Genomic DNA, 10,767 nt, shown 5'->3' with positions numbered 1-10,767 from the left:
GCTGCAGCGTTCTGGGGGCGTGGCCAGCGATAAATGTAGGGCGGAGATAGAGTTTTACAACTTCGAACGTTCCATGAATGGGAGTGGCTGGTGGGCGGGGATAGAATGTTACAACAGCGAACGTTCCATAAGTGGGCGTGGCTACTAGGAGATGTTTGCAGCTGGAGGGCGGGGTCAGAAGTCCAAGCGACTCCGGGCTGAAATGTGATGGATCTGAGAGGCTGATCTCAGACTTGCACCAAACTTAGAAAGAGTGAAAGCAGGAAACAGGAGGCAGGGGGCTCAGAGAGCGCTGGGGACCGGTGTGCAGCCGACAGCACGGGCCACTGCGAGCACCGAACATCCACAGCACGAGCACTGCTGCAAGTGTACACGATGAGTCCTGCTGCTGGAGCAGGCATGGAGTGGCTCTACTGACTTTACATGGTGGACCAATCGAGTGGATCTAATGCAAAGACACCTAGACTAAGGAGGATCTTATTGTGGAGGTTGTGGTCCCTGGGAGCAGAGAGCTGTGCTTAGGTAAGTGTCCCCCAGCGATGACCCTCTGAACTCCTCCAGAGTGTGGGAGGAAGGAATACATGACATGGCCTGGTGGCTCCAGCAGAGCAACCAGTGCAGGAGGCAATCACTGTGCGAAGGTGACATGCACTGCTGAGCACTGCACAGAACCAGGGAGAGGTCCAGGGGGAGCAGAGATTGAACTCTACACAATGGGTGAAAAAGGCTGCAGCAAATGAAGGGTTAATCATTACACTGATAATGACAGCCAGAAATTAAATTACTTAGAGAATAAGTGTTATGTGCAGGAAGGGGGGACGGGGGGAGACATTTGTTTCGTACCTGCTTATTACTAAAAAAATTGTTTAAAAGAACAGAGAGTCCTCAGTGGTTGATACCTTTTAATGGCTAACTGAAAAGATGGTAATAATTGCAAGCTTTCGAGACTACTCAGGTCTCTTCATCAGGCATGGTATAACACAAAATCTGAAGAGTCACGTATTTATACACAACAGGACTTAGAATAGTGCAGTAAAAAGAAAAAAAAAAAAAAAAAAAAAAAAAAGAACAAGTTATATGAAACAGAACTATCTCTATGGCAGGGGGACAAGCTGTTCTAGCCATAAATACTGCTGCAGTTCAGTGTGAAAGTTTTATTGTCCTTTGATAAGGGTCTGGTCCAGGGCTGGGACACGCTCGGATGGTCAGAGGAGCACATCTTTTAACTGATGTAAAAAGACATGAATCCATGAGACACATTCATTCCTTCTCTGAATGTGTCAAAGGTCATCATAAGTTTGTACTCCCATAGTCTCCTGTCTCTCTGGGACTTGAAGTTTCCTTTCAATACCAGCAATTTCATGTCCATGATGCTGTGGTCTGGGTTACAAAAATGTTTGGCCACAGGTAGATCCATCCTTTTTTCTCTAATTGTGTGGCGGTGAGAATTCATCCTTGTCCTGAGCTGTTGTCCTGTCTCCCCTACATACAGACCTCAATTCAGGACTTAATACAAACAGGTGGAGAACAAAGCCAAAACCTGAGGGGTCTGTATGTAGGGGAGACAGGACAACAGCTCAGGACAAGGATGAATTCTCACCGCCACACAATTAGAGAAAAAAGGATGGATCTACCTGTGGCCAAACATTTTTGTAACCCAGACCACAGCATCATGGACATGAAATTGCTGGTATTGAAAGGAAACTTCAAGTCCCAGAGAGACAGGAGACTATGGGAGTACAAACTTATGATGACCTTTGACACATTCAGAGAAGGAATGAATGTGTCTCATGGATTCATGTCTTTTTACATCAGTTAAAAGATGTGCTCCTCTGACCATCCGAGCGTGTCCCAGCCCTGGACCAGACCCTTATCAAAGGACAATAAAACTTTCACACTGAACTGCAGCAGTATTTATGGCTAGAACAGCTTGTCCCCCTGCCATAGAGATAGTTCTGTTTCATATAACTTGTTCTTTTTTTTTTTTTTTTTTTTTTTTTCTTTTTACTGCACTATTCTAAGTCCTGTTGTGTATAAATACGTGACTCTTCAGATTTTGTGTTATACCATGCCTGATGAAGAGACCTGAGTAGTCTCGAAAGCTTGCAATTATTACCATCTTTTCAGTTAGCCATTAAAAGGTATCAACCACTGAGGACTCTCTGTTCTTTTAAACAATTTTTTTATCTCTACTGGCTAACACGGTACAAAGATATATTTTACTTGCTTATTACTAATCACCTGGGTGAAAAGCTATAATGACTGAAGAGCCAGGACATGGTGGTGGCAGCAAATGGGGCTTATGTAAACTTCCAGAAAGTGACACAGAAGAGCAAAAAAGCCTGTAAGGAGGCATGTAGTGCTGAAACATCGCAAATTTTATGTTATGTTAAGGGATGTATGCTACTATCATCTGGTGCAAGCACAGTATGTTATAAAATAGATGACATAGATATGCAGAAACGTAGGTCTAAACATTGTTATTAGATAGATAGATAGATAGATAGCTATGGAAAACAGGTGTGTGTGTGTGTGTGTGTGTGTGTGTGTGTAGAGAGAGAGAGAGAGATGCATATGAGATCGATAGATAGATAGATAGATAGATAGATCGATAGATAGATAGCTATGGAAAACTGGCGTGTATATATATATATATATATATATTATATATATATATATATATATATATATATATATATATAATAACATATAGAGAGAGAGATGCATATGAGAACGATAGATAGATCGATAGATAGATAGATAGATAGATAGATAGCCATGGAAAACAGGGAGATAGATATAGATATATATATATATATATATATATATATGTGTGTGTGTGTGTGTGTGAGATCGATAGATAGATACGTAGACAGATACGTAGATATACAGATAGCTATAAAATATATGTAGCTTTAAAATATATAGCTGAAAAATATACAGGTGGATGCATATTAGATAGATAGATAGATAGATAGATAGATAGATAGATAGATAGATAGATAGATAGATAGATAGATCGCTATTAGTTGATCAACTTTACAAAATCCGCTCTGATGCATCTGTATAAACTGATATTTTATTTAATGACATTCCTGGCACTACACATTATCTATGCGATGTACAGAGAGATCTCGGTAAAGTCCCCGATTTCTTAAATCCATGTTTAATATATTGTTTTTAGGTGCAGCAAACAACCTGAGAAGAATTCAATGTATCACTGATGTTATGTGTTACTTTTAGGCAAAATATTTATTGCAATTTATCGCTAAGTAATCGTCCTCAATGTTCTTTGCTGTTCTATCCTCTTCACTCCAATATCCACATATTCAAATAATTAAATATTCTGCATATGACTGGATATTCATATACTGCAATTACACAATTTCCCCTATTATAGTTAAATTATGTCATAAAAGCACTATTTTTAATGAGTAAGATTATAGTCATAAACCATATTAGATCGTGTTTGTCCGGTATACCCAGACATTACTAAATATAATAATAAACGTGTGAATGTGAGTTTGTATGATCAATAACATTAATATTATAATAAATTAGATTATTGGGAAATGTATATGACAGTGCGACTTTAAGAATATTATAATAATCCCACTAATTATATCTGTACAGAATCTAAATAATCTCCAGGTTCTGAGTAATACGGTAACATAATAGTATGGCTAGTTTTATGAACTGTTGATAGTATTTTTGTGTTACACTTCTACACTTTTGTGTATGGGCCTGGATTATGGGTTATTTTTCCTATAATACAGTAAATATCTTGCCTGTTGCTGATTATATGTATTCCACAGTTCTTTACCACTGTGGTCAGTGAGATATCTGCTAGGAATTTATAAGTACCAGAAAGCCGATGAGTATCGTCAAAACAACCAATTCTTAACTCTTAAAATATGTAGCTCAGTAATTATAAGTGTATGGGCTGTTGGGTCAAAAAATGTGTGAAGAACAATAAAAAGCGAATTTACAGAAATAAATGAAAAAGAAAAATGTATAAAGAGAACGTGTTCCTGCCTATTTCTTAATATAGTATTCATGAGGAAAAAAAAAGTAGCAAAATAGTTGATAAAATAAATAGACTGATATAATAGTTATACAGTAATATCCATTTTCCTAATTCCCTATAGCAGTATATCTCTTCACTGTAAATAGATATATACGTATATATAGCATATGTACACAAGGGAACATATTATGTTTTATCAGTGTTGTTCTTGTTTGTAATAACGATTCTAATACAAGTATTAGTTGTGAACTTAGGAAAACGTTTAGTGTTACATATAGGAAGTATAAGTATGTTCTGGAGATATCATACATAGGATAGAGTACTGGTTGTCGGATAATAGCACATTTTTTAATAAAATGCTGAATAAACCTATCTATCTGTCGAACTATGTATCATTTAATATCTATCTACAAAAATATATATTTTTGTTTACAGCATGTATATCTGATTATACCTCTACTATTTATCAGTCAGGTATATTTTTATGTCTATCATTACATCTATTATCTATTTATAAATGATGTCAGCACTCCTATTAATTAAATAAACGACTATTATTAGCCTATAGTGTGTCTGGCAATGTTTCAGTTCAAATAGAACCTTTTTCAAGTCAATCTATCTATCTAGCTATCTAGCTATTATCTATGTATTATCTATCTATCATCTATGTATTATCTATCTATCATCTATGTTTTTTCTATCTATCTATCACTATCTAGCTATTATCTATCATCTATCTCTGTATTATCTAGCTATATATGATCTCTATCTATCTATCTATCTATCTATCTGTCTATCATCTATGTATTATCTATCTATCTATTTATCAGCTATCTATCCATCTATCTATTATCTATATATAATCTATATGTCTATTTATCTATATATTATCTATCCATCTATAATCAATCTATCTATCTATGTTATGTAATCTCCGTTGCGGCTTTTTCTATTAGTTGATCACCTTCTAGAACTACGAGTCTGAACATACCTCAATCATATTTTGTAGCATTCTAGAGGCTTTAGTACAGTAGCTTGAGGTCCACCACACTTTGCCTATATCTGGCGCAGATTACTGATTATGATACTGGATGTCGATTGATGGCTGAGCCCTGGGGTCCATGTGGGGTGCAGGCATCAGTGTCTCTGGTAATTGACAGCTGGGCAGATGTAGCAGTGGCAGTTTCCCTCCTGTGTGGCTTTCTAGGACCATCTGGAAGGGATCTGCTGTAAAGTGGATTTGTTTAGAACCTGCAGTGCTGGAGGAAAGTGTGTCCTTTCTCTCCCCCAATTGCCTTGATGAATAAGTTGTTGTTGGATGAAGATAAATAGGTGGGCTTCATCTACACTCCTTTCATGTAAACTCCTCCTTTTCGTCAGTTTAGACTTCATTTTAACCCATTGGCAACCAAAATTTATTTCAGAAACATCCTCAGCCCAAATACTAATCTGCAGGGGGTTTTTTTCCCCCAAAATGTTTATTATTCTGTGTCTGCACCCTGTAAAGTTTAGGCTGTGGATAATTTTATGTGTCAAAAAAATATGTGTTGTATTTTACGCAAAGATACATTGTAATGTTATCAAATGTTACATTTTTAGTCATATCTTTATGTGACTGAAGATTATAGCCAAGTAATGTGTCTTTGGTTGAAATAGTGCTAATAGGGCCAACTGGTGGAACCATACGTTGCCCAAGCCTGGTGTCCATGCACTGTACTGGCTGGTTTATAGACTTCCCCCTACAAATAATCCTCTAGTTGTCTGGCTCAGCCTCCTAATTCTCTTCATTTCAGTATGAGCTCAAGAAGCACAGGCTGTTTCATCCTTTTGGTTCTAATTAGAAGAGGTGAAGTCCTTTGGAAAACATTGTTCTGCAGAACAGCGCTCTCTCTATATGTATGCAGCCAAAATGAATTCTTCCCACGTCTTGAATCACTTTGGTTTAAAAAATATGTGAGGAAATGAAATACACATTGTGAATAAATCTACTTTTCCCTCTTTTTTTTTTTCTTCTTCTTCTTCCTTAGAAACCTGGTGTGGTGGAAGCTTCCTTACTCTGGAGCAGTTCCATTCCACAGTGCAAGGTGCTGGGTTCTGTGATTTGGAAGAGTTTGGAAGATGGGTAGCAAGGCCCTGCCAGCTCCAATCCCTCTGCACCCTTCCCTACAACTCACAAACTACTCCTTCCTACAAGCAGTTAATACCTTCCCAGCAGCTGTGGACCATCTACAGGGACTTTATGGACTAAGTGCTGTACAGACCATGCACATGAATCACTGGACTTTGGGTTATCCAAATGTACATGGGATCACAAGGTCCACCATCACTGAGATGGCAGCTGCTCAAGGTCTGATGGACGCCAGATTTTCCTTCCCTGCCTTACCCTTTGCTACTCATCTCTTTCATCCCAAACAGGGCACCATAGCCCATGTAATCCCAGCCTTGCACAAAGACAGGCCTAGGTTTGACTTTGCCAATTTGGCGATTGCAGCAACCCAAGAGGACCCACCAAAGATAAGTGACCTTTCGAAATTAAGCCCAGGGTTGGGTAGTCCTATTTCAGAAATCAGCAAATTGTCTCCAGACCGGAAACCTTCCAGAGGAAGACTACCATCTAAAACTAAAAAAGAATTTATTTGCAAATTTTGTGGAAGGCACTTTACCAAGTCTTATAACTTACTCATTCATGAAAGAACCCACACAGATGAACGGCCCTACACCTGTGATATCTGCCACAAGGCCTTTAGAAGACAGGACCATCTGAGAGACCACAGGTACTGTCAAATAAATGCTCAAATATGTGCTGTGTTCACTAATTGAAGACATATTTATTGCAATATTTACAAATCCATATTTATTACCCCACAAGCTGTTCATAGCATCCTCATGTGGAGTGTAGAAAACAGTATATAATGTTGACAGGATATTGATCACCACAAATTCACACTTTAATGTCAAATTTAAACCATACATCAAATTTATATAGATGGTTGATGGTGAACCTTACATTTATAGACTTCTAGTAATGAGGGATTAAGGTGCTAATGTCATTAATCTGCCATAAACCATCAATTGCAACTGAATTCTGCATTCTGCCTGAATCTTATGTCTTTCTTCCAACATTATTGTTCCTCTTGTGCCAGGATATTTCAGTTATTGAACTTCCCCCAGTATGAAATATGACATATGATGTGGGCGTCATTGTCCTACTCATTGAAGTGGTAAATGTCTCATTTTAGCCTGGACTCAGTAAATATTCAATGTCCCAATCTGATTTATGCAGGTTTATTACTCAGGTGAAGTGAAATTGTTGCAGTAACCTCACACTGAGAATGTATTTACAGGAGCTATTGAGATAAGGCCTTGTGTGAAGGTCCTTGTTCGCCTACAGATAGTAGTAGGACAATATATACTGTTTGTCTGTCACACTCCTGCATTATAATCTCCTAGCACAGGGCAATCAGCCTTTGATCAGGATCACTGATCTGTTTTCAAATGACCCACTCTGTGAACCCAGATCATCCCTGCACACAGCACTATCTGAGGATGGGGGACCTGTGCAGACCCCTGTGTTGGCTGATGTGTGTGTTCATGATGTTTAAACAGAGATTTCATCATCGATTTTATTTTCTCTTTCTCCACCAGATATATCCATTCCAAAGAAAAACCCTTCAAGTGTCAGGAGTGTGGAAAGGGATTCTGTCAATCGAGGACCCTGGCAGTGCACAAAACCTTACACATGCAGGTACAATGAGTACATTATTGACAAATACATATGACATATGTTGCAAGCAACCTATAGTTCCCAATGAGCATTACTTTTCACATATTGATACATATGTTTTATTTGTTATATTTGTTAAAAATATACTTATAGGGATCTTAGATTGTGAGCCCCAATGGGAACAGTATTGCTGATGTATGTAAAGCGCTGAGGAATAAATAGCGCTATATAAATGAATAAATATTATATATTAATATATCATAGGCAATAATATCTACCATGGGGATATGTATATACATATTTTCAATCAGTATAGTCATATCACCACTACTATATGCAAGTGATAACTATATTATGTTGCCTTTTTTTTGTTTTTTTTGTTTTTTTCATTTACTACCTGTGTAAAAGTTGGATATGAAAGTAAAGTAAAAAAATATATTCCCTATAGGTTGGGAATTATCTGACCATAAAACACCCAAATGTATGTAATACTATGGTCCAAGACTTAGGACCTAAAATTATTTATTATTCACCTTCCTCTAAGCTGCACTATTAATGTTTAATTTATATATATATATATATATATATATATATATATATATATATATATATATATATATATATTTGTATACATTCTAGACTATATAGTGTATATATGTATACATACTATATAATATATATTATATGTATATATAATATGTGAGTGTATATATATATATATATAATATAATGTATTTTATATGGTGGAATTAGAAGATAAATATATATATTATATATATACACATATATTCATATATTTTATATATATATATATATATATATATATATATAAAATGTATGTATTAGGCATCTGAACGTTGCCTCTCCATCCCCCAATACTTCCCTACCATATACATGCTACAGATTTTACTATGGGTTGTGGTTAACATTGAATATGTACTATGATTGCTGTATCTAATTTATTTCTTGCTAATATAAACTTAAAATCCCTCTTCCCCCCCCAAAAATAAAAAATCCACAATAAAACAAATCATGTTTTGGAATATTTATTTTCATGAATCCATTTATTTTCATGAATTAATTACCAAATTGCCAGGGTGTTGTCATATATTCTCAGGGGGTAGCAGTAGCACCCAGGCTATGATGCCTTAGGGTGCCCAAAAGCCCCATTAGACAGCGTTTTTGTAATTGGCAGATTGGGGTCCCTATTACAGATTTTACATTGGAGCTAGGAGTTTTGCCCTGACTTTATTAGCATTTTTATTTTATTTTCATGATTACTAATTCACTAACCTACTGGACATGAAATCTCTTTCATGTACTGTACTAAATTCCTACAGAGAGTGCCCAGGGGCCTAGTTGGGTGATGCACTATAGACATTATATTAACAAAAATCAAATAGAGAGGAGAGATGGTGTAAAGGATTAATCCTTTGCTTGCTTCAAATCTGAACAGGAATCACCCCACAAATGCCCCACATGTGGAAGAACATTTAATCAAAGAAGTAACCTGAAAACTCACCTTCTTACCCATACAGACATCAAGCCCTACAATTGTGAGCAGTGCGGGAAAGTATTCAGGAGAAACTGCGACCTTCGGAGACACAGCCTAACCCACAGCCCCAGGCAGGACTACTAGAGTGGGACCCCCACCCCAGCCAGCTACCTACCCACCCCCAGCCTCACCCCCCAGTGCCCCATATAGGGGAGGGGGCATTGCTTGCACCTAAGGACTTGCCTTTATGGACTGGACTTTACAACTCTCCACCTACCCAGCCAGCCTCTACTTCATGCACAGATATAAAGCTCATTTTAGAGCTGTGTAAATATGTTGGTTTTTTTTAATTAATATTGTCAAGTTATTTTTTTGATGCACAATGGGACAGATTTTTTTTTTTTTTTTGCTCTGGAGAAAATACCATAAAAGTGTATTTACAAAATAAAAAGTCTAATGTTTTTCAGTAATTTGTGCCTGTGTTTTCTACTGGAGTGTAATGTGTGAATAGGAGCTTTTCTTAATGTTACCTTCTGCAGGAATAACTGAAGGAGGTCATTGAATATTGAGTCACAACTGTCTTATAGGATCTGAGCAATGTAACAATTTCTAATTTGTGTCAGTTAAGTGTAAACAAATCTCACAGCATACAATGAATAATCAATAATCAGCAAAATCAACTTTCAGATATTTTAGCTTTATCGTATACAAATTGAATACGAACCTTACTGGCCATGCTGAGACTTGTAGTGCTACAATTTGCTGGCTACTTTTCAGCTGCTCGATTGAGAGCTATTGAAAACACAAGAAAAAACTTACAAGCTGCCTTATGAAACTTTGTATGAAATGTTAAATATTATTGTTACAGGTTGATACAATGTATCAAGCCTTCACTCCCCCAGCTCCTCTTCTTCCTCCCACATACGGGCTCTGGTTACATCAGCAGAGATATTACACTGAAATACTAGACGCCTCCAACATGGAGATTTCATTTCCACTACTTTGCAGAACAAGTTTTACTTTACACCCTGTGGCACCTCTTCTATTAGACACTTCGTTTATGAAACACATGGAGAGAACAAATCTCAATAATATTCTGCAAGACAAAGCGAGTGATAGAAGGGTTAGATCCTAATCATGAGGGACTGAAAAAAGAAACTGATTTTTATGACATGAGGTGGGAATAAGGTGTCAAATATTATTGCAAATATTATTGAATTTTAGTCTATTAAAGGCAGTTGTTATTTTTTTTTTTTTTATTTTGAGCAGAGGAGCAATAGAAATTGAAATAAATGTAGGTGATTTTTTTGTTCTTAATTACTATTATTATTTGTCCTCATGCATCCAACAAAGTTGTGTAATACTATATTGTAGGATATAGCATGATATATATATATATATATATATATATATATAGTACAGCGTTGCATGCGTGAGTGAAATAAATAAATATGTATTACATATATATATATACTACACATATATATATATACATATAGTATATATATGTAGTATATATAT

General features: G+C 36.5%; 1 protein-coding gene across 2 annotated transcripts; it reads left to right on the top strand.

The window, feature by feature from the left end:
• The first annotated feature begins 200 nt into the window (after window positions 1–200).
• Window positions 201–9,716, top strand: OSR2 (odd-skipped related transciption factor 2). 2 transcript variants are annotated; one of them, XM_075353078.1, is made up of 4 exons: window positions 201–522; window positions 6,055–6,801; window positions 7,673–7,772; window positions 9,290–9,716. In XM_075353078.1, exons 2-4 carry the CDS (start codon window positions 6,146–6,148, stop codon window positions 9,362–9,364), a joined length of 831 nt encoding a protein of 276 aa, XP_075209193.1. In that variant the 5' UTR covers window positions 201–522; window positions 6,055–6,145; the 3' UTR covers window positions 9,365–9,716. The 2 variants fall into 2 exon arrangements, with proteins under 2 accessions (XP_075209193.1, XP_075209192.1); XM_075353077.1 differs by having other exon boundaries at window positions 9,208–9,716.
• Window positions 9,717–10,767: the final 1,051 nt, after the last annotated feature.

Source organism: Anomaloglossus baeobatrachus, chromosome 6, assembly GCF_048569485.1.
Source record: "Anomaloglossus baeobatrachus isolate aAnoBae1 chromosome 6, aAnoBae1.hap1, whole genome shotgun sequence".
NCBI classification, from domain to species: domain Eukaryota; kingdom Metazoa; phylum Chordata; class Amphibia; order Anura; family Aromobatidae; genus Anomaloglossus; species Anomaloglossus baeobatrachus.
This window is presented reverse-complemented; position numbering and strand designations above follow the sequence as displayed.

Coding starts and splice junctions, on each gene's coding strand:
- OSR2 (XM_075353077.1), top strand. CDS start 6,146: ATGGGTAGCAAGGCCCTGCCAGCTCCAATCCCTCTGCACCCTTCCCTA. Junction 6,802..7,672: donor GACCATCTGAGAGACCACAG/GTACTGTCAAAT, acceptor TTTCTCCACCAG/ATATATCCATTCCAAAGAAA. Junction 7,773..9,207: donor ACAAAACCTTACACATGCAG/GTACAATGAGTA, acceptor AAATCTGAACAG/GAATCACCCCACAAATGCCC.